At 33.2% G+C, this 24,870-nt stretch overlaps 2 protein-coding genes and 1 pseudogene across 3 annotated transcripts in view; 1 reads left to right on the top strand and 2 right to left on the bottom strand.

The window, feature by feature from the left end:
* The window catches only part of PSMD1 (proteasome 26S subunit, non-ATPase 1), a 111,607-nt gene that overhangs the window by 41,520 nt on the left and 45,217 nt on the right, over positions 1 to 24,870 (bottom strand). The gene's annotated exons all lie outside the window — the stretch shown is intronic.
* Positions 1,876 to 17,585, top strand: HTR2B (5-hydroxytryptamine receptor 2B). Its single transcript, XM_077155411.1, has 4 exons — positions 1,876 to 1,950; positions 2,989 to 3,464; positions 12,953 to 13,153; positions 16,323 to 17,585. Exons 2-4 carry the CDS (start codon positions 3,047 to 3,049, stop codon positions 17,207 to 17,209), a joined length of 1,506 nt encoding a protein of 501 aa, XP_077011526.1. The 5' UTR covers positions 1,876 to 1,950; positions 2,989 to 3,046; the 3' UTR covers positions 17,210 to 17,585.
* On the bottom strand, positions 14,787 to 23,490 carry LOC143678209 (tropomodulin-3 pseudogene; annotated as a pseudogene).

The raw sequence follows: 24,870 nt of genomic DNA, 5'->3' as shown, positions 1-24,870 counted from the left end.
CTACAGTAATGCAGATATCTGTAAGAACTTTTTTACTTGATATTTTGAGAACATTCAGTTTTGACAGCTGAGTAAATGGTATCTAAGTTAATATTTAATACTTAGAATTTAAGAACTTTGCTATCTGAATTTATAGATTTTTACCTTGTTGCCTTAATTTTAAATTGGTTTATGAAACTTACTGTGCAAACACAGGCTTTATAATGATTATATGGATAATTTAAATGTCTATGGTTAAGCTAACTAAGATATCTACTTCTGGTGGTTCTAAGTGTTTTCTTAAATAAATAATAAAATAAAAAGTATATAAATGCGGTGTATACACACAATGGAATATTATTTAGCCATGAAAAGGAATAAAGTATGGATACATGCAACAATATGAATGAACCTTGAAGACATCAGGTTGAGTGAAATAAGTCAGATGCAGAAGGATCAATATTGTATGATATCACTGATTTGAAGTAATTAGAATAAGCAAACTCAGAGTCAGAAACTAGAAAGTGGGTTAACAGGGGCTGGGGAAGTGGTAGGGAATAGGGAGTTAATAATATAAATTGTACAGAATTTCTATTTGGGTTGATGGAAAAATTTTGGTAATGGTTAGTGGTGGTGGCAGCACAACATTGTGAACACAGTTAATAGCACTGAAATATGTGTCAGAATATGATTAAAAGGGGAAATGTTAGATTGTATATATGGTAACAGAATTAAAATTTAAAAAGTCCATAGAACTGCATAACACAAATAGTGAATCATAAGTTAAACCATAGAACAATTATTAAAATGTGCTACATTAATTGCAACAAATGTACCACACTAATACAAGGTGTTAATAATAGCATGTAGAAATTCTGTTTTTAATGCATGACTTTTCTGTAAACCCAGAACTTCTCTAACAAATTTTTTTTCAAATTGAAGTTTGAATTTAGAAAAATACAAATACAATATAAAATCTGAAGCATAAAACAAATCAAGGGTTTAACTTCTTGACCAAATATTTTCCACTAATTTTTAACACAAGCTAAGAACTACAAATTTGAAACAAAAAAAAGGTACCAATACCATCACTGATCTAGAAGCAAATGAATAATTTAAAATGTGAGTGATCTATGATGATCCTTCAAAAAGGAAAACTTGAGAACTGTGAAATTCTAATACTAGTTCTACAGTTTAGAGAGAATCAGTATAGCTGTTAAGATTTTTATACATTATTTTTTGAAACAAGGCAGAAATGCATTTACATTAGATATTGTATACTTTCTTCATTGTGAAATCTGTGAATACAACTGCCAATGAAACAAGTCCCAAACCCAGGCCATCTATTTTAAGAGCAATGAAAGAGTACTTGGTGAAATCTATGTATACATGTAAATTCAGACCTCTCTGTGCACTTCTATAAAAGGATGCAAACAAAGAAAATTAATCGTGTTCCACAGCAAAGGTATAAAAGCTTGATTAATATCTTGTTTCACTGCTACAGATGACAACTTTGGAAATCACTGTAAGGCTCGCAGGACAGAATCTTCACAGAATGAAAGCTCTGGAATCTCTGGATTACATCTTATTTTTCCTCAAAAGGGAAAAACTATCCAGGGTTAATCCCAAACAAAAACCATCTGAATCTAAAATGACAGGGTTTATTAGTCCCGCAAATATCAAAGAGAACTCTTAAGAATATAGCTTGAATAGGGTCATGAACTGGTTCAACACACTTAACTGATGGTTTTCTGAAGTATAATGAATGCTGCTACTCTAAAAATGAATGTACCAAAGAGAAAATAACCTCCTTGGCATGCTTACAGCTATACAACACATTTGTTTCATTGCTTTCGAGCACCAGTGCAGAAGGCTCAGAGTAAGTCAATAAGTGGAGGATCCAGTCACAGCTGCATGCAGGTCTACAGAACAGATAAGATGCCATGCTCAGGGACAGACAAGCAATACAAGGTAAGCATTTGACAAGTAAATATAATTAGTCTAAAAGTTTTCATTGTATTTTTTCCCTCAAGGACTCTGTTAACCATAATCTTTCATTTCTATTCAGTAGCTTAAAATCCAAAATGAAAAATTAACTGACACCAAAGGGAAATTTTAAAAATGGGATTTATAAATTTTATGAATAAAGGGTTTAATCTTCCTCTTAGCTTCCTCTCCTTCCCAGGGGAATTTGGAAGTGTGAGTAAAATTACTATTTAAAATAAAGAGAGAACTGGATCAAATGTGGCATAAATTTATGAAGTATTTGGCACAGAAACATGCTTTTAAGGACGAAATCACTTAAAACAACGATTTCGACCCTAGTAATCTTATATTTTCCTTCTCACATATTAAGGAAATTCTAAAAGCTTTTAAAAAAATGGTATTTATATCTGTATCAGTAGTAACAGAAACTTGATCATACAAAATATACATACGAATAAGGATTCTAACCTGGTATTAATTTTTTAGACATTAGGTAGGCCTGGAGAGTTTCTAGGTGGGTGGTCTGAATGTATTAAAAGTTCCATTCAGGTTGCCATAAACAAGGAATTATTTTGTGCTTTGACTTTTCTATTCTATTGTATATTCCACAATAACAGTAAAAACAACATCTGAGGGTCAGAAAGCACCTAGGTTTTTATTTTAATCATTGAAAAAACCTAATCTATCTCCCGTCTCATTAACTGAGGCACATCAGGAATGTATTTTTGTGGAAACTGGCTGCATTATTAACAAATGCACAAAGACCTCCTGAGAAGGGATAATCTCTGCGTCTTCTGAAAATAATATAATGTAATTTACATATTTTACATATAGAGGGAACGCTGACATTCAAGTTCTAATATGACCCTACTACAGCTAAAAAACTACAGCTAAAAAATAAGAAATAGCCTATTTTTCACAGCTATAGTTTTCAAGTCTGAGCTTCTAGACACAGATCTGAACAGATGTCATGTACATCCTCATTTTTAGCTCTTGAATCTGTTTTGTTATTTTTTTTTAAAGGAAGAAGTCAACTTTTGCTTTGGGCATTTCGCATGTGTACATTGCCTTAAAAGAGCAGATGACCAGCTTAGCTATTGACCATGCTGACCAATGTTCAGAACTGGATGAAATCACAGAAAAGCAGCAAATGGCTCTCTCTTATAGAAGGTCCGATCAAAGCACAATTCCTGAGCACATTTTGCAGAATACAATCGATCACTTAATTTCTTCTAATCGGTCTGGATTACAGACAGAATCAATACCAGAAGAAATGAAACAGATTGGTGAGGAACAGGGAAATAAACCACGCTGGGCAGCTCTTCTGATACTCATGGTGATAATACCCACAATTGGTGGAAATATCCTTGTTATTCTGGCTGTTTCACTGGAGAAAAAGCTACAGTATGCTACCAACTATTTTCTAATGTCCCTGGCAGTAGCAGATTTGCTGGTTGGATTGTTTGTGATGCCGATTGCCCTCTTGACAATAATGTTTGGTAAGTATTTCAGTTTGTTCCCTGCCATCAAACACAGAACTATGATAAACTGTTAGAGAAACGGACACTGATTTAATCTCTATTTTCCTTGAAATAAAAGATGGACTTGGATACTTTAAAAATTCAGTAAACAGGCCACCATCTTTCATCATTTTCTATGGTTGATAATCAGCTTTAAATAACAAAAAATAACTTCTTGGAAACAGTTGGACTTTCCTCGTTCATCCAAATAAAATCATTTAAAAAATCATCCAAAATAACAGTACTCACTAAAAATTATAGTGAAGATCAGACCTTTAAATATTTTAACTTTCACCATTATAGACACCTTCTTTTTACCCTGATAGAGTAGTATCTAGGACACATCTGTGACATGTATGTGCTGAGTTAATTATTAACAAGGTCTTTGAAATTATTTAACTCCAACTTAAAATTGGAATTATTTTATAGAATTCTCAACATATCTCTTCATAGTTTGTGTACTTCAGATTTGAACACTTTTTGGGGGGCGTGGGGGGGGGGTTATGGGCCAGGAATGGAACCCGGGTCTTTCGCATGGCAGGCAGGTATTCCATCAATGAACTACCTGTGCACCCACAATTCTTATATATGTGTCATGTTAAGAAAAAATTATGTTTAGTTGCTGAGGGAAATGGTTGGCTTAGAGTATCCCAAGAGATGATCTATTTGCTTAATTTTGATGATTTCTGACCATCTGTCCTCTTGATAGATAATATGAGGAATCAGATCTCTAAATTGATAAAATTGGACCAAAACCTGAATTACTATAATAAAAAAATGTAATGACATTGAAATGTTAGTTATAATAAAAAAGATAATATTAAAATAGACAGTTTTTGATTCTTGCATAAACATCTCTAGTTGTGGAATTTGGATAAACAGAAATAATTCTCTTGAACTATGAGTCCTCCTAGGTCCTCAGAATCAGCATAAGAAGTATATTTAATTTTTTCAATGCTTGGCATAAATTGATATTTTGCTTATTAATCACATAAGAAAAATGATTATTTGCAGCAAATATGGTTTACCAGAATTATATGGTGAAAAATATAATATTTATATGGTGAAAAATATTTCAAATTATAGAAGTAAAACTTATTTAGAATGCCATAAAATGTAATTAATACAGTTGAATGCATGAGATTGAGTAAGTTGTGTAGAAGTCAATTTTAGCTTTAAAATCCACAAGTCAATAAATATCAAAACCTGTAATACACAAAGTAATGTGATAGATACTTTAAAATTATCAGTTAAATACTCAGGGAATCTTGGGTGCACGGGTGGTTCAGTGGTAGAAAGCTCGCCTTCCACGCAGGAGACCCGGGTTCGATTTCTGAACCATGCACCCAAAAAAATAAAATAGTCAAGGAACCTTAAAAGGTAAAGTTTCATGGTATTTAAGTAAGCTGACAGACAAAACACAAAAACAGGTAACAGAGATAATTCCATGTACTCTACAGGAAAATTAATAAGTATCCAATAACTGCAAACTTCGTATTTAAATTTTGGTGCCTAAAATATTTTTAGCAACAAAAGTTGATAGAAACTCCAATGTATTTTAATTTAAAAATATGTGGACTGTCTTAGCATTTATTTCCTAAATAATTATATCCATTTTCAACAGTATTTTATTCTTTTACATGTTCGTTAATTTTTTATTACAAAGAAAAACCTTTCATAGCCCCAAACATTTTTACTATGAGTAATTAAGCTGTAATGTGGGGTCAGATCATTTTAAAATAAACTAACCTTGGAACTTAATCACTGCTTCAAACATTACTTCATTAATTCACAATTTAAAACATTACTCTACTTCTATGAAAAAGTGTATTTGACAATGCATGCTGCTCTCTAAAAAGCTTCAAAAGGCGCATTCATAAATTGGGAACTATGTGTATTTTCATGGGTGACCAGATTTCAAACACTGAGATTTTGATAACCTTTTACATGTGCTCAAACATGAAGTCTTTCTGAACTCCTGATGGCTTTAAAGAGCAGAAGCAAATTTTGTGTATTTTTCTCTTATTATAAGGAATTATCTTCACAACTTCTAAAGTCTGTACAAACAAAAGCTGGTTGTAATCATAAAGCATTAACTAGTGCGATGAGCAATTTTAACTAAGAGGAATTCAATGAAATTAACACAGAATCCTTATACTAGATAGTATTCTACTAATAAAATAAAGTTTAATAAAAAAGAGAGAGCAGTGAACAAAAAAGTGGCCCTTGTGCCCTTATATACTGAGGGATATTTCATTCAATCACTGATTAGTATAATAATCATATATTGCTTAAATTTCTATTTTATAAAGATTATGATAACCCTAGCATAGCATGGTCTTTCAAATGAGTTGTGCTATGACTATTTTTCTGCCACTTCTATCTTGGAGCACTGAACTTAAAATCTCCTTTACAGCTCTAGTTTTTTTTACTGTCTTGCCTATAATTTCTAAAATCCATGATCACAAATCAACAGCTTATTTCATAAGGCTTGAAAAAGACCAAGGTAGTAATACTTGAGTAGGACACAAAGCAAAACAGAACTTAGGCCAATGTCAGGTGTTCACAGTTAAGAACATCCCTAAAACTCCCCCCTCCTTCTCTTACCTCTCCCTTATTAAATAAATTAGAAAGGTAAAGCGAAAAATGTAAGGCAGATTTCATCCATTTGGTCACTACTGGCTCATTTACAATTTAAATTATAATCCTTGTCTCATCTTCTCTACATTGAAACAGTATTTGTGGTACAGTAGAAAGAAGGTAAAAGACGGGGGTTTGAAACGAGACACCCTTGGGTTTGAATCCTGGCTTTATTCTGTTGGTTTAAGCAAGTCACTTAACATCTCACAGTTCAATTGCATTAGCCTGTAAAATGGCTAAATCTTAACACCGCAGTTACCTTGTGAGATTGTCCAGTAGGGTCCAGCATATCACAGGCATTAATAAATGGTAGTTATTATTACAGTATGCAAAAGGTTTATATACTTAAAATATGACTCAGATTTAAATGTGAATCTAGATGAAACAGATGCAGAGCAATAAAAGAAATAAATAAGTTATCCATTTACGTAGTGAAATACTGCTGTATTCCCAATACTGAAATTAGGGAGCAAAACAAAGGGACTTCTTTTCAGAAAGCATAAATTCAGAAAACCAAGGAAAAATTTAATAAGCCTTAAATTACTTGATTACTTGAAATATTTAAACACTATCACGTTAGACATCTAATCCCAAGATATCTCACATGCTCAAATGCAGAGCAAAAGAATAACAAAAAAACCAAAACAGAAGTTTCATTATGATAATTTAAGTACTGAACTAATCTGTCTTTCTGGAAGATAAAGACAGAAGCAGAGAAATTTCTGAGATTACAAAATTTGTATTTGAAAACTATAACCTTTTTGACATAAGAATTATTCAGATTTATCTAGCTCCCATACTGTCATACTTAATGAAGCCTATGGCTTTAAAAGTCAAGTCTTTTAACTCCTCAAAAGGGAAATATTTTTGCATCAGATTTACAGATCAATGTCAATTATTTTCTAAACAAAATAACAGAATTCAGCTTTCCAAACCAAAATTTGCCCCAAGGGCAAGAAATTTCAGATAAAATGAGTCTATCTCATTGAGAAACAGATTTTCTGGTTAAAAATGTAAGAGTTTTACACTAATTAAAAGAAAACAACAGGCATGTCCCAAGGACAAATGAAAAATTACGTGTTTTTTATATTTCTGTGGCATGTATATAACAATTAGCACAGTAAAATCCATTCAACTTTAAATGCACACTTTCACGAAAAAATTTAATTCAAGTGTATACAGTAAAAGATGTAATTCCATTTTTTTTTTCAAGCACAGGTTTAAATTAAGTTCAATGGAAGACTACACTCTTTTTAGAGCAGGCAGAGACACATATTTTATACTGATGATATGGCTTACTGTTTTTAAGTACAAGTGTTTTAATGGTTAGGCCAGTTGGCTAATTTTTCTATGCCAGACACTATTTTAAACACCTCACATATACTATTGCATTTACTCCTCAAAGCAACCCCATAAGGCAGTTATTATTATTCTATTTTACAGAGAGGACATGGGAAAGGAGGGGATAAATAATCAGTCCATGGTCACTAAATAAATTATTTGAACACAGGAAGAGTGACTCCAGAATTCATACTCTTAACCTCTATTATTCCGCTTTCCCAAATGCAAAGGAGAAATTACACTAGCAAAAACTGTCATATTTGGCACACAGATCCAACATTTGTATCTTGAACGACTCCATTCAACAAGAGAGCCATACATTTTCCTCTAGGAACATGGCACAGTCTAGTTTTTTTCCAGTCAAAGTTTTATTTCATATTAAATGGTATAGAATGCTTGGGTCTAAACCAATACTTATATGAATCCTTGAGATGACTACCAAACCTCTTTTCTGAGCTAGATAGTAGACATAGGCCCATTCTTTTGAAGTTGCTGGGGTCTGTCTGTTTAGAAACCTAGTATCTTAAGGACAATTCTATCACCCCTTCTGTATGGTGGTATTTAAAGTATATAGTTTTCACTTTAAATGAAGTATGTGCGCTATTAAGATCCAACTGAGATTTGTTTTGTTCTTAAAATATTCAATTTATATTCTTTGAGGCACTCAGAGAAATGTCATTATTCTAACTTTATTGGTATTATATTCCTTCTGAGTTTCATTTGGGGCAGGCAGGGGTTGGTTGGGAAAGGAGGTAGAAAATGGGATTTATTTTTCAGATAAATTTTGTGTGCTTCCTTTTTATATAATATAAATGTTTCCTCCTCTTCTATGTTACCTTTTATGAAAGAGTCAAATTTTAGAGCCCCATAACCTGAGAATAATGTGTCATATCTAATATGCTTTTATTTATTTCTTTTTCTTTATATTTATAACTCTTCTACACCATGTTATTTCAAATTTAAATAATGTCTCAAGTATTTATGGAAATAAGCTGGATATAATACATTAGAATAAATAAATGTAATTATAAATCCTTAAAACAAATTAAAACTCCTAATAAAAATAGCAAAGTTTTGTAATAGTCAATTATCTCACCATAGTGACTTAATCTTTATTCAGTTTTTCTAAATAGTAAAGCAACTACTCGGACCTTGAGCCTATCAAATTAATACTAACTGAAAGATAATTTTTAGATTGAAAATGTATGTGAACTATGAAAGATGATTTTATAAATTGACAATGTAACTATTTTTACTTAATATAAATTCTTAGACTATCTACATCTATTCAGGCATTAGACAAGCCTTATCTTAAGTTTCATAAAAAGTCTATTCATTAGTACTTCAGGAATCTAGAATCATAAAAGTGAATCAGAAAGATTTCTCCCTCTTTATTCTAAACCTCATGGTCACTTTCTTTCTTAAGAAAACTTCTGTATCACGTCTCACTATTTCTACTGTTAACAATAAGAAGCCCACTGACTGAAAAAACAGAATTTGGTGATTTGTATTATTTCAATTCCCACTTTCTGCCTCAACATTGTGGTTTTTAAAATAAATTCATTCTGTTGGAAAGTGAGGCGAACAACACATCACAGGCTTAATTAAATCAGCACAGAAGAGCTTTCCCTCTAGACCACAATTAGAAGGAGATAAATGGGTTAGATAGCCTAACTCAAAAGACATGTACTTTTTATAGAAGAGGTCTATGTGACTTCCTGTTCATGATGACTAGATTTATGACTACAGTTTTCCAGATCTTAATTTTTAAAAATACATTCCTTAATTAGAACAGCTGAGAAGGTAAGTTTAAATTATTAACAAACCAATTTAAAAAATGATAGAACGTGCATTTAACGAAAAGAAAACTGAAAGATACAAGACATTAATTATCTGCCTTTATTAATCCTTAACTATGACCAGTATCCCTGTTGTCGCCCTAGACTTGAGTATTTTCCTACTTCCCTTCTCGCAGTCTTAAATCTAGAACTTCAAGTCAGTTTAGAATGCAACTGCATCTCAAGGAGTTTCCACTGCAAAACTCTCTCAATCATATGTGATTCTCTTAAATCTACTTAGACTGTAATTTGCCTTTTAAACTCCGGTCAAAGACAGTTTTTGTCGTCCTTTCCCACTAATGGACAGAAATCTGAATGCTATGTCTAAGAGGGAGAAAATTCAATTGATTAGATTCTCTCTAAACCTAGGTTTCTCTGCCATACTTTATATCTTTTTTTATTTTGAGAGGCCTCCAGTAAGTCCCTCTCTATGAGGCATTCTGGGCACATATAGTGATACCCATCTTCACCAGCAAACCTAGGTATATCTTTAGAAACTCAGTCACAATCTCTCTCAGGCAGTCTACTAAAGCAGTGCTCCTCATATGTTAATGAGCACAAATCACCTGGGGATCATGTTAAAATACAGAGTCTGTTCAGTAGGTCTAGAAGTAGGCACTTCTAACAAGTACCCAGGTAATGTTCAAACCGTACTGATCTGAAGACCACATTCTGAGGAGCAAAGTTCTAAAGAACACTTTCAATTAATATTTGTTTTGATAAATGAATGCATCCCATTCAAAAACTTAATTGAACCTGAATTTACTCATCTCTAAGGTTGAATAAATTCTCATCTGCAATATCATAGTACAATCTCTACCTCTTACCCCCACACCCAATTCAACAAATGAAGTGGGAAAAGTTACATTAATCTACTTAAATGTACAAATTACTACTTCTAAGCTGATGTCTTTATTCTGTTCTAAAATATTGAACATGAAACCAAATACCAAGCAATCATTTATCCTTTTGCAATGAAAATTCATATTGATTTTGTTATTTTGTTCCTAACAAGAAAATTTATAATATTCCTATTAAGAATGCCACCTATCAATGCTGGAAATAAAAGTACCAAAAGGTGGAGTTGTCAGCCTTGCTGACTTCTGTGAAGTGTTCAAATCTTTTTCACTAAAATTCTACTTGACCCTCCAAAATAACATATTAAATACTCTTCTTAAATACTCTTTCTCCAATTTATAGTCTTTTTTTCCCCTCTGGAATGCTCGTTGTAAGCTAACCCCTGCCTATCTCCAGGCTCCTTAAATTTAAATAGTGCACATTTGAAAGACCTGGTGCTTTGCAATCCTGAAATGGTTATCTTGGTCTTCCTTCTTTAACTTCAACCACGTTATACCTGTCAAGGCCAGGTATACTTGAAAAAACCAGAAGAAAAACAGTTTATATTTTGTCAGTGGACATACAACAATAAAACAGTAAAGAAGATTCAGATAATCTACTGTTCTATAAAGAACTAATCTGCTTTTATAACAAGTTTCTATTATCTACGCCTGTGTATTTGTAAAATGGATTCTAATTTAAATAACCTACGGGAAACCCTGAATGAAATCTTGGTTTGAAGCTACACGTGTGTGTAGTAGGTGTATGTGTAACACAACACATGTAAACCTATATATGCATTAACAACTGTGTAAGTAAACCGATTAGGAAGCTACATGTAAGAACGTTCAAAATCACTTCCGAACCTGAGTTAAAAAAAACAACAACTCAGTATTTCTAAAATGCTTAGGACAGTATGAAGTATAAAGTTAAGTGCTTTATAAGCATTTGTTAAATAAATACTATGTCTAATCCTAATATTATTTTAAAACAAAAGTCTGTGTTGCTTATATCTCCAGTGTTTAAAATGAATGATTGAAGGAGGAAAGACAAAAATTCACTTTTTTTCTTCAGGAAAATCTAAAGCAATTCCTTTTGCACGCTTTATTCAAGAACCATTTCTGCCAGGCCCAAAACAAAATAATATAAAACCCCAAATCATTTCACTTGGCTATTTCATCAAATGTGAGTTTGTAATAAACAAACATCATGCTGTTAGTTATTGCCAGAAGTAAGCTAAAAACCCAAGCCACCGTGAGACTCCCATTCTAACACACTTTTGTCACATCATATTGCTTTCCTTCTATGGTAAAATGTTTTCTGTTTATACAATAGAAAATTTTAAATAAGTTTTATTTGAATACCAAAGTTAAGTTCCAACTGCAACACTGTATTAAATTTAAAAAAATTTTGAGAAATCTTCACACAAAACGTAGTCCATCCATAGTATATAATCAATGGCTCACAATATCACCACAGTTATGTATTCATCACCATGATCATTTTTATAACATTTGCATCACTCCAGAAAAAAAAATAAAAAGAAAATACTCATACTCCCATACCTCTTACTCTCACTGACCACTAGTATTTCAATCTACCCAATTTTTTATCCTTTATCCTCCCATTATTTATTTTTTATCCTTATTTTTTTACTCATCTGCCCATGCCCTGGATAAAAGGAGCATCAAATACAAAGTTTCCACACACATAACCACACTGTAAAAGCTATACAGTTATACAATCATCTTCAAGAATTAAGGGTACTGGAACAGTTGAACAGTTTCAGGTACTGCCCTCTAGCCACTTCAATATACCATAAACTAAAATGGGATATCAATACAATGCCTAAGAATAACCTCCAGGATATATTAAGTTTTAAAAGATTACAAAAAAAGCAAAGGTGGTCTTCAGTTAGACATTGGTACCTACCATAGTTTGCCAACCCCCAACCAAAACCATTCCTGCCAATCCTATAGTGAACGTTATATAGGATTCTGTAGGGGTTCCATGCACTAGGATAACTTTCCAGAAATCTGCAGCTTCTAGATGGGTTCCTGGACCAGATGGGTCCTAGGGTATGGAGGGGCCAGCCTCTCCAGAGCACTGACTGGTTCCATCCCCCTATCCTATATTGTAGACAATCCCTTTCAAAAAAGCAAGAGGGGGCATGGCCCAAATACCCCTGAAGAATGGGAGAAAGATTGGGGTTGGTGACAGAGTTGTACAGAGAAGGTGGGGTTTGGCAGACAAATATGACTGCTGAATCACTGTACTGATATTTCTTTTAGTCTTCAGTATCCTATTAGAGAGGTAAAAACTTAAACTCATGCCGAGCTCTGAAAACTGTTCTACAACTACTTGTTGTGATGTGCTTTGAAATTCATTGCTTTTTTATGTGTACATTATTTTTCACAAAAGTGGAGAGGGTCAATTGTGATGATATATGCACAGCTATAAAAATATTTTAAAAAGCTTTAAAAAAACAAAGGTCAAAATAATGCTAAAAATTACGCTGATTTAGAAAGAAAAAGGACTATAATTACTATGCAAAACAGAAAATGCATTAAAAAGGTATCATGTGTGGAAATATTATATTTAGCAATATTTTCTCCCTTATTCAAAGTTAAATATTATCTTGTAGGGGTTAAATAATCAGATTTCAGATAAATTAAAAGGTTAAATATATATACATATACATACATACATACATACATACATACATATATATATATATTAAAAAAGCAACTAAAGATTAAGGTTGCATTTTGCAGGAGAAAATGATTTTGATGTGTGTGTTCTTTCTTTCAGAGGCTCTATGGCCCCTCCCACTTGTTCTTTGTCCTGCCTGGTTATTTCTCGATGTTCTCTTTTCTACTGCATCCATCATGCATCTTTGTGCTATTTCAGTGGATCGTTACATAGCCATCAAAAAACCAATCCAAGCCAATCAATATAACTCACGAGCTACAGCATTGATCAAGATTACAGTGGTGTGGTTAATTTCAATAGGTACGTATCAATAGGAAGATATATATATATAGCTCTTGGTTCAATAATTTAGCTGGGAGAACATCAGGTGTGGTAGGCCATGAAACTCAGTACCAGAGGTCAAAGCAGACTACGGATACACCAACATATGCTTCTAACGTCATTATATTCAGTACACAGCGTCTAAATGATAGTCAGTAAAGTGTGAAAAAGCAGAAAAGTTCAAGGCTTCCAAAGAACTATCTTCACAGTCTTTACTGAGATATCTTTCTGCTTCTATATTTAGATGGAGGAATCCTAATTCTGAAAACAATTTTCCTGTCAACAGAAAATCATTAACGTCGCTAGCCAGAAAACAGCACCCACAATTACATTAAAATAACAAACATTTAACATCTTAAGTCACACCTAAGAAGATAATTAGAAGAGGAAAATGAAAAACAAATTTTTTTTTTAGAGAGGTACCAAAGACCACAAATTCATCTTGGAAGACTACTTTCAAGAAGTGTACAGACTAAAAGCTAATATCAGTTTCTGATTAAGCGTTTTAAATATGTTTAGGTAGACGTTTTAAGAAAGATACAAAGAAAACATGTTAAAAAGCATATTCAGAAATGGTTTCCAGAAAGAAATCACATTTCTTCTAAATTGTTTTATGCCCCTGTACCCAACTTTAATGTTCAAAGACAGCTGCTATAATTTTTTATGCTATGAAATATGGCATAAAAAAGTTAAAGTTCTTAGAAGTTAATATTAAAAAACCAGATTCATAACAATTACTATGATGGTTAATTGTCTGAGTGACAGATTCAATTGTTCCTAGTAAAAAAATTCAAAGAGGAAAAACAAAATCAAGAAAGACTAAGAATGCAAAAAGTAAGGACAAAGGCAAGAAAAAGACGTGACTGTTCTTTAAGTATAGGAACAGCACTGGTCAAAAGCAAGATTGATTTTTATATTCTTGAATATAAATAATGTTATCATATATAAAGAATGATAACTGGGCCAAATCAAGAAGCTTGGAGGTAAAAGCAAGGAATGTTACTTCTCTGGTTTAGGGAGAAAGTAGGGTCAAGGGAATAACAATTTAGAATGAAGGGATTTGTAAGCAGTGAGAAAAGGCCAATTAGGGGACAGAAGCTGATTGGTAGAATAGAAGAGGGTTAAAAAAAAAAAAAAAAGGTTGGGCAAAGAGAATGGCAATCACTAATCTTTGAAGTGGAGAGGTGGTAAACTAAAGAAATTCATACCAAATAACCCTCATCTTCTTGCTTTCACTATAAAGAATGAGAGGGAAAGGAAGAAGGTGTGAGGTTGACGTGGGTAGGTGGATGGGGAGAAGGCAGAGGAAGGGAAAGAATAGGAGAAATGGGTCCTTAAAGACAATTAAAACTTTTGGGATGGAAATATGATTAAGCCAACAAAGTAGATAGTTTGCTGGTAAAAGTGGTGTCTCAAAGCTGGACAACCTATGATAGGCAAGGTACTAAGAATACAAAAATGAATAAGGAAAAGAAATCTTTGCACTCAGGGAAGTGCAAATAAATTTTACATAACTTATTTTGATATTTTATATAATTAATTATATATGTTATTTGCAAACAAATAGTATATAAACAAATTATACTGATACAAACTGATTAAGTGTATGCAGGAAGACAAATGAATATACTCCAGATTTACAGATTTAGAAGGATTCTTAGACATCTATTTCTTCCTTTTATAGATGAGAGAAAAGAAACCTAGAGGATTTAAATAGTTGGCTCAAGGACTCATAGCTTTTTCAGCACCAAGACCAAGATCTTTTCACTCTCAATTCAAAGCTCTTGTCACTTCTATCACACTGTGCCTAGTAGAACCAATTAGCACAATTTAGTAAAAAACAGATTATGTACAAGCTACAACATGGATGAACCCTGAAGACATCTCTTGGACTTCAGTTTACCCGAGGTAACACCAAGCAACATTAAGTACGAAAGGAAGATAAGAGGGTAAGGGTATAAAAAAGTATCAGTGAAAACTTAAAGGTGAGTGTTCACTAACTAGGCTGGATAATGTGAACCTCAAAAGGGGGTTAATAGAATTTGAAAACAGAGAAAGAAGAATGGACTACAGAAGTCAAGATAAGTGTAAAGAAAAGTTCAACGGTAATGAAAAAGTAGTACAACTAGAAAGGGAAAGATCAGAGTTGTAGAAAAATTTGGTGTTCCTCAGCAAGTTAAACATAGCACTACCATAGGACCCAGCAATTCCACCTCTTAAGTATATATCCCAAAGTACTGATAGCAGGCACTTGAACAGTTATGTGTAAATCAATGTTCACAGAAGGATTATTCACAATAGTCAAAAGGTAGAGACAACCCAAATGTACATCAATGGAGGAATGGAAATGTGATATATACATACAATGGGATATTATTTAACTATAAAAAAAGGAATGAAGTACTGATGCCTGGTACAACACAGATGACCCCTGAAGACATCATGCTGAGTGAAGTATGTCAGACACGCAAGGACAAATATTGTATGATTTCACTTATATGAAATAACTACAACATGGAAAATCAGTGGTAAATTAAAAGTCTATTAGAGGAAATCTAAATCTTGAAAATAAATCTCTCAATTCACATGCTGTACAGCATTTATTTAAAAAACAAAAAACCTTTTTTTTTTGGTTTCCCCCTAAGAAGTCAAAGGATTAGATTAAGGAACATTCACAAATGTAAAAACTGAACGTTAAATGAAACTACAACCTCAAAGATAAAATGGATATCTATTCAGATTTAAGATATTGTATAAACAAACTCTGAAGTTTCTCTAAATCAACTACATTGGATATTAAGATGAAAGTAGCTTTACTTTCGCATTCCTTTCCCTTAATCTGGGATAGGACAAGCATAAAAATAGATTATGAGACATGGAGAATAAATGAAGACATTCCCTACTATATTATGGACATCCTATGTCTTTAGGAAAGCTTTATTTATAAAGCTGAAATCACAAACTAATCTCCTTTTGTTTAAAAACAGATGTGTTTACTTTGGTACTTCCACTGATAAATGCTGTGACAATTCTGTCCTGAATTACAAGGCACTAACCAGTATAAAGTCACTAGGATATATTTTAAAGGACCTACCCTAAGAATCATGTCATAAAATAAATTCACTTTCTTTTGTTTCCTCTTTCTTAGGCATTGCCATTCCAATCCCTATTAAAGGTATAGAGACTGATATGGTTAATCTAAACAACATCACTTGTATGCTGACAAAGGACCGTTTTGGCAACTTCATGCTCTTTGGCTCAATGGCTGCCTTCTTTACGCCTCTTGCAATCATGATTGTTACCTACTTTCTCACTATCCATGCTTTACAGAAGAAAGCTTACTTGATCAAACATAAGCCACCTCAACGTGTAACATGGTTGACTGTGTCTACAATTTTCCAAAGGGATGAAACACCTTGCTTGTCACCTGAAAAAGTGGCAATGCTGGATGGTTCTCAGAAAGACAAAACTCTACCCAACTCAAAAGATGAAATGCTTATTCGAAGAATGTCCACAGTTGGAAAAAAGTCAGTACAGACCATTTCTAATGAACAGAGAGCCTCAAAGGTTCTAGGGATTGTGTTTTTCCTCTTTTTGCTAATGTGGTGTCCCTTTTTTATTACAAATATAACTTTAGTTTTGTGTGATTCCTGCAACCAGTCTATTCTCAAAAAGCTGCTGGAGATATTTGTGTGGATAGGCTATGTTTCCTCGGGGGTGAATCCTTTGGTCTACACCCTCTTCAACAAGACATTTCGGGATGCATTTGGCCGATATATCACCTGTAATTATCAAGCCACAAAGTCAATAAAAACCCTGAGAAAATGTTCCAGCACAATCTACTTTCAGAACCCAATGGCAGAGAAGCTTTTCATGAAACATGGAAGGAGAAATGGGATTAATCCTGTCATGTACCAGAGCCCAGTGAGACTCCAGAGTTCAACTATTCAGTCTTCATCGGTTATTCTATTAGACACAATTTTTCTCACTGAAAATGAAAGTGAGAAAACTGAAGAGCAGGTCAGTTATGTATAGAACTGGCATGGTTTCTATGTAAACAATGTAATGACCATAAGCAGATGATTAGTAAGATAAAGATGTATCTTTATTATTCAAAAAATTATATAAAGAAGAACTTATGTTACATATAAAGCCATTTCACTAAACTAAGAGATATGTATTAAGACTATTCAATTTTCCTTACCTGACAAAATCACTCCACGAAAAAAATTATTTTGTATAGTGCGAATGAAAATGATTTAATACTCTGGTTAGGTATCCAAATAAAATAAAAAAATAAATAAATTTCAGGCTTTAAAAAAAATCAATGTCATTGTAAGGATTTATTAAGTTCCTAATTGTATGCTAAGCTGTGCTAAAAATGAAATAAAATAAATCAATAAATGTTTTCAACGTCTTAACAGCTTAAGATATGATATCTAAATGCATAAAATAACAATCATATCTGAAAGTGAGTTAAAATTGCCCTTTATAATCTGTTCTGGTTAAATGTAATTATGATTTTCCTTTGATTAGGAAGTTGCCTTGATGGTAGGGGTGGGGAAGATGGTAGTTGTGAATCACAAAATAACAGGATCTTAGAAAAAATGCCTGATATCAGGTATCAGTAGGTCTATTGGAGAAAGTGAACAAAATTGCTCCTGGGTACCTGAAATTCATTATACTCCATGAAGATATTAATGAACAGGCACAAGTTGGAGATATGGGATCTCAACTTCAGTGATCTTATAAACTGAAATCAAACTGCCTGTTTAATGCATGATGGTCTGGGCAGGTCCAGGACTATACCTGTTTGTCCAAGATGTTTGTCCAAAGACTTGCTTAAATTCTGACACAGAAGTATTTTTTTTTTCCCACTGATTCTTTCATTTTATTTTCATTGCAGCAAGGGTTAAATATATGTACACAAAAACATGACTAACACTGTCAAAACATTTTTTCTTTCTGTGATTTTTTATTATATCGTGGACTCCCCTTTTTAAATGAGAATATATCAGATACAAGTAAATGGGGAAACAATTTACAAAGTTCTATTTATATATAACTCTTCCAGAGTGTACCTCCTGGACAAAGCAAGAATGAGGGTTATTTCACTCAAATAGCAAGAACTTATTTGGCCTACAGGCGTGTTTGTGTCTGTAGAATCTGCAATTTAATGGCCAAGATAACTCTCCTTGAAATCTCCAACAATTCAGTAATTTATTAAAAAAAAAATGTTTAGTTGGTCTTTTAAAAGACAGGCACCCTTAGAAAGCATATTTCATCTATACTATAGACTTCTACCAGGTTTTAGCTACAAGTATATAGCACCAAAATCCATTTTAACATTATCAATATTAACCATTAATTTCTAATACATACAATTTCATAGACACTTAAGATTTTTGAATTTCAGATAAATATGCATATAAAATTTTATAAAATGGGTCACTTTTCAAAAAACAGCAATTTAAAAATTGAATAGCAATTTATAAAAAAGAATATTCTTTTAGATAACCAGATAAGCTTAAATTGGTTAGGTGACGAAACTTAGTCTTAGAAAATTTTTGATTTACTCAAGATTATTTGAAGAGCCTAATAAAGTTATAAGATATAAAATTTAGAGCAAAATAGAAAAGCTGAAAATTACTAAAAAGTAAAGGTATGCCAGATTTTGAAAGATCAAAGTAAATACCATTTTTCTCCTTTATAATTACAATTCTTGATTAAATAAAATTGGATGAATATTCATCTTCAAAGTTACTTAATGAAATCTCTTCTTCAATTTATATAATGAATTACTGTAACTCAGAACTGGAACGGTATAAACAAAATACCAACTTCTTCATACCTTGATAACTAAGTGAAGATATTTCCCATAAGTATGATACAAAATTCTAGGTAGGATTCTATTCCCACTTTTTGAAGAACTTAGGGGAGGCAGGGGTCATACTTATCAAGTTAGTAAGTTACTGAACAATAATGTGAGCAAGGAAGCCCTGCTGAAAGCACAAGTGGCGAATACTTCTTCCTGGTAGCCTGTGTACCTGCTGTGTGCCTCACTCCCAACCCTGCTGGAACTGTGCGGTCTCTAAAATCAAGTATAATTCAAAGTTGATATATGGGAAAGAAAAAAAGAGAGAAGAGAAAAAAGAAAAGGGGAGGGAGGGAGTCTTGCTAACCTGAAAAAAATCAGTGGCCTAAAAATGAAAAAACAGTGCAAAGTCAATTTTTGGCCCCTTTAAACATTGGATACTGATTTAAAAACAGCAGCAATAAATCAAAAACACACCACAGTTCTGAAGAGGGAAACCAGGAAAGAAGCCTTATTACCAGTCTATAAAGAAGCTTCTAGAACAGTCTAGCCCAGGTGGAAGTAGCAGGAATTTTGTAGTTCAACGTTAAAAAGTTTTAAAAAATGAACAAATGACCTCCCCTGCTCCAAAACAAGATTCTTTCCATTAGAAAAATCTCTCTGTGAATGATACCACCAGGCCTGAATTTTTTAGGCCAGATTACCTAGACTCTTTTCCTATCTCCTTTAGCAGTAACTACTTCTGCCATCTGTGCTTCACATGGGCTGCTGTGACATAGGGCATGAAAAAAGTCCAAATCCTCTATCATGGATGTCAATTCTAGAGACTCACATTAGTCTGCCCAGCACAGAATACTGTTTAAATTTTTCACTTCAATACTCTGAGCACCAGCAAAGCTACTTTTTTTTTTTTAATAAGAAATTACTTTTACAAAATATGGATTAAAAAGTATAAGATGAAATTAAATATATTAAAATTGACTTATAAAGAATAACAGGTTTCCTTAATTCTTTGGTTGGAAAATTTGTTGCAGTGATTAAATACTGGTTATCCAATTCTGCATTGCATATAGGAAATCCTTACTATACTGTGCAACACTAAGCAATTTATACATGTGTCCGTTTCTAATTTACTTACAGTAACCATCAGTTTAAATGATTGTTTTGCAAGCACCTCAGACTTGAACTCCATCATATTTATTATCTTTGATTTGATGTATTTAACAAAATTGCTCTTAAATTTTACCCTAAATAATTGAACGTTGACCTTATACTCTTTTACAGGGAAGAAAATAGTTTTTCTGTTTAGATGCTTTTTAACTATCAGATTTCATAAAAATTTAATTATGCCCACATTATTAAAATGAAAAACTGTTATGAACATAACGTATGTAACCTTGCAAAGCTGATGACTTTGCTTAAAAAATATCCAGGTGCTGCTGAAACACCTCAGACAATTGCAAGTGACCTGGAATAAACTGAAGAACATTTTCTCTCTCCTAGACCTGCTTTTGGTCTTAAACAGATGTCCAGATTTTAAGTTATCTGTCTTAAAATTCTGGCATTTTGCTTTTTTAATACAAGGAAACACCCTTTCCAAGTTCATGTAATCTAAAAAACTGGGAAAATTTACAGGTCATGGAATAAGGGAAGTTTTTTAAAGTGACTTATACTTAAAACTAGAAAAAGCAATTTTGGTATCAGGAATGTTCCTTTCTGATTGAAGATTGGTCCTCAAAATGTCCAAATTCTTCTAGACAAAAGACTTCTGAAACATTTACAATTTTTTTGTCTTTTAACCACAACTCATCATAAGCCATTCAATTAAGCTAAATTAAAATGGATTTTTAGCAGAAAGTGGAAATAGTGCTTCAAAATACAAAAATAACCTACTATTGATTTTACAATTTGACACTGGTAACAACTTAAACTAGAAAAAAGATACAGAGAATTTAAAAAAAAAAAAAGAACAAGAGATTTCCAGTCTTTTCCCTTCTACCCAGGCTAATTTTACATTTGATATCACCGTCATGAAGCCCTGGTGATCTTGTGAAGTCTTCCCAAGACTTGGAAGACTTACTGGTGGTCTCCTTCACTCGTCTCTTGCGAACTAAGTCGTTGTTTTTTGTAATAGCATTAGCTGCTCTGGTTCGGGGTCCCTGCTGTGTAAACTGATATCCAAATTTAAGGATATTTGTATTTTCTTCAAGCATCCTGGCCATTTCCAATTCTACAGCTGACCCCAACTGCTGCCTCTGATTGTCGATCTTGAGCTCTGCCAAAGTTTCATTATCTCTTAAAGCTTCAATCAGTGCTAGAATCCCAGCTCCTGTAATAAAGTTGGACTCCACATTTAAACTCTTCAAAGTTTTGTTCAATTTCAGCATATCAGCAAAAGCAACAGCAACAGGGTCATTGCTCCGTGTAGCTGCGAGACTGAAATATTTCACATGTGTGTTGGTTTCCAATGCCTTTGCAAAATCTTTTAGGGTTGGAATTGGGATATTCTTTATATTATTCAAATTAACTTCAACAAGGCAAGCATCATTTTCTTTAACTCTCTTTAAACTCTCTTCAACATTGGTTGGATTTGGTGGCTCATCAAATACTGGAAGAATCTTTTCACCTTTTACCACATTTGTAAAATGTTCTTGATCAACACCATTACTGCTTCCCACTATATTACAGAATTGGGTATCTGTTATCAAATTGTGCATCCCAAGAATAGCTGCAAGATCACACAATTCTGTATCAGAAGCACTTGTCAAAGCTTCTTCTAATTCTGGATCCAGAGATACTTTCTCTTCTGTAAAAGTCTGTACAGGCTTCTGTTTAGGGATAAATATTTTTCCTTTTTTTTCTCCAGTGTAGGGTACATAGTCTTCTCTGTCCTTATGCTCCAGTGCTTCCTTCTCCAGGTATGAAAGGAGGTGCTCTCTATCAAATGGCCCTGTGGCAGACTTTGAAATCTGGTTCTTCTGCCGGAACCCTGCAGGCAGAAGGGCATTCTCAGGGTCAAGATCATCCAGAACAGTTTCCAGTTGTTTTAGTTCTATTTCTGACAGATTACCAAGCAGCTCATCTTCATCAAGGTCCTTGTATTTCTCTAAGTCCTTCCGGAATAGTAGTGTCATGATTTGCAATGTAGAAAGTCACTTAATTTTTGCTATATTCAGTACAATATGAAGTGATTTCTATATTTTTCTTAAAGCTGTCTGGCACTCACTGGGACCGCTGATCTCTTTCACAGACCCGCTGGAACTGCCAACCGCTGGGCGCTCAAATTCTGACACAGAAGTATTTTAATTCACCCTTTCATTATTTCATTTTATGTATACTGACATGTTAGCTAATATTTGTGTTAGGCTAATAATATTGGAAAACGGTAGAGTAGTGGAGAGAAAATGAGCTTTGAAGTCAGCTGGATTAGGGACTGAAACTAACCTGTGTCATTTAACTAGCTAGCTTTTTGAATTTAGCAAAGATACTTAATTTCTTGGAGACTCAATTTTCTTATCTACATTTCTTAGGATTCTTCTGAGGATAGAGAGATTACATAATAGGCACTCAAGAAATGTTAGCCAATTTTATCTATTTACTTTTGTTACTTTATTTTTATGTTAATCCTACAAATGCCAACAAATTTGGGTCTGATGGGTCTTGTAGTTGAAGACAGTCCATATCCGAGCTTTTTCCTTTTAGGATGATCCACATTTTTCTCAATCTATCTTGTTCCTGTCAAGACACCTCAATGTAGCAACAACTATCTCAAGAAATGTGTTGGTTTTGAAGAAGCTCAGCATAAGTGAACCTGGTATATTCTCCCAATGGCAGAACCCTTTTTATTTTATTTTTTTACATGGGCAGGCACTGGGAATCGAACCCGGGTCTCCAGCATGGCAGGTGAGAATTCTGCCACTGAGCTACTGTTGCACCACCCCAAAACCCTTTTTAACACTGGCATATGTTAACATGATATTCTTTCTGCCAAGAATGTAAGTTTTCAAATATTACTCTAACAGTATTCCAAACTTGGCAATTTACGCAAACGAAGGCACACATAACTGTTTCAGAAAATCTAAATACTAGAATTAGCAATCACATTGTCAAAGCCCTACCATAAAGAGTCAACCTAGACATTTTCCCAAGTACTTTGTACTGCCACCAAAAACACACATACAAAGTTAACCATAAGACCAAATATATAACCAAACTTTAAACAATAAAATAAAATATAGTATGGGACATTTGGGGTTTTCTTTTTCATATTTTGGAGTAATGAATCTCATTCTAAAATCGATTGTGGTAATGAATGCACAACTATGTGATGATACCGAATCTCATTCTAAAATTGATTGTGGTGATGAATGCACAACTACGTGATGATACTGTGAGCCACTGACCACATAATCTGGATGGATTGTATGGTGTGTGAACATATCTCAATAAAATTGCATTTAAAAAAAAAAACAAAGCAAACAACAACCAACCAAACCCATCACTTCAACATGGGTTCAATGTGAAGACATTAATTAAAAATACAAACAAACAAATATCTAGCTTTAATTCCTGAAAAAGAACAGTTGAAAGATCTTTCTAAAAATGAATGAGATCCTTCCAGTATTGTTAGAACATTCCAGAAAATGAAATACAACTCCAACATCAACTAGCAGTGTATGCTACAACACAAAATTTTTCTCACTTTATATATAAATGATATTTCTGTTTTTTCAGAATACTTGACAGAAATCTATAATTTTAAAGTAAGTCTCAGCAGTTAAATACTCCTGTGATAACACAGGATATCAGACTCACCTCTGAAAAAAAGAAATAGATTATTGCTTTTTAGAAGAATTTTTCAAACGGTAAAATATAAGGAAAATAAAAGAGCAAGTTAAAATAATTATGCTCTATATTCTTCCCTCTAATAGTAACCAGGAAAGAATGCAAGTTCAGTGGCAAACTCACTTCTATCTCAGTAATTAGAATATTCCTAGAGCATAACATTTGTGGATACCAATGCTTTTTACCCCATGCCTTCAGCAGGGAATAATAAACAGAACCAATTTCGAGACCTTCAGAGATTTTACGTCTTATGAGGTCAGCTATCTCCAAAAGCTTTCTCTTTCATATATGCTACATACGTCTAAGGTCCCAACCTCACTAGTTCAAAATAATTGTTGCAAAGCACAGTTCTGCATTTCCTTATAGGGTTGATAGTTTCTTGGAGTTAGTATAGTCCATCTTCTAAAAGTAAAATAACAGAACTCTGTGGGGCAAGGGAGACTGACTTTTCTCTTCAACTACTGCAAACACCAAGAAGAATTACAGAAAATTGGTCTTCATTTGATAAGAAAAAGAAATTCCCTAAACCACAAAAATCTAAACATAGATTTAACATATACCAACCAACTGATAAATGTTAAATGTGAAAGATTCAGTCATTTAGGATATTTATAAATCCACTACTGGAAAGCCTACAATTTTCCCTATGGTTTCCATTAACCTTAATTTTTATAATATGTGCATAAGTCTACATGGTTAACTCTTGAAGGGGGAAAGAAATAAGTGATAAAATTCTGGCTAGCTTAAGGAAAAAGGGGGAAGTACAAATTCATGAAATTAGAAGAAGGAAATAAAAAATAAAATACGAAAGACACAATAAATTAAGAGTCCAAAGAGGGTACTCTGCAAATGTATTTGGAATTGCAGAATTATTTTGTAAGAAAAGACCTCAAGACTGAGAGGAAAAACAAACAAACAAACAAACAAACAAATAGACCAACGACAACGGAAGAAACTGAGAAGGTAATCAAAACAGCAGTTCAGATGATTTGACATATAGATGCTCAAACTCCTAAGGAATAAAATTTCAAACTGT

This window comes from Tamandua tetradactyla, chromosome 3, assembly GCF_023851605.1.
Source record: "Tamandua tetradactyla isolate mTamTet1 chromosome 3, mTamTet1.pri, whole genome shotgun sequence".
NCBI classification, from domain to species: Eukaryota; Metazoa; Chordata; class Mammalia; order Pilosa; family Myrmecophagidae; genus Tamandua; species Tamandua tetradactyla.
This window is presented reverse-complemented; position numbering and strand designations above follow the sequence as displayed.

Coding starts and splice junctions, on each gene's coding strand:
- HTR2B (XM_077155411.1), top strand. CDS start 3,047: ATGACCAGCTTAGCTATTGACCATGCTGACCAATGTTCAGAACTGGAT. Junction 3,465..12,952: donor CCTCTTGACAATAATGTTTG/GTAAGTATTTCA, acceptor TCTTTCTTTCAG/AGGCTCTATGGCCCCTCCCA. Junction 13,154..16,322: donor GGTGTGGTTAATTTCAATAG/GTACGTATCAAT, acceptor CCTCTTTCTTAG/GCATTGCCATTCCAATCCCT.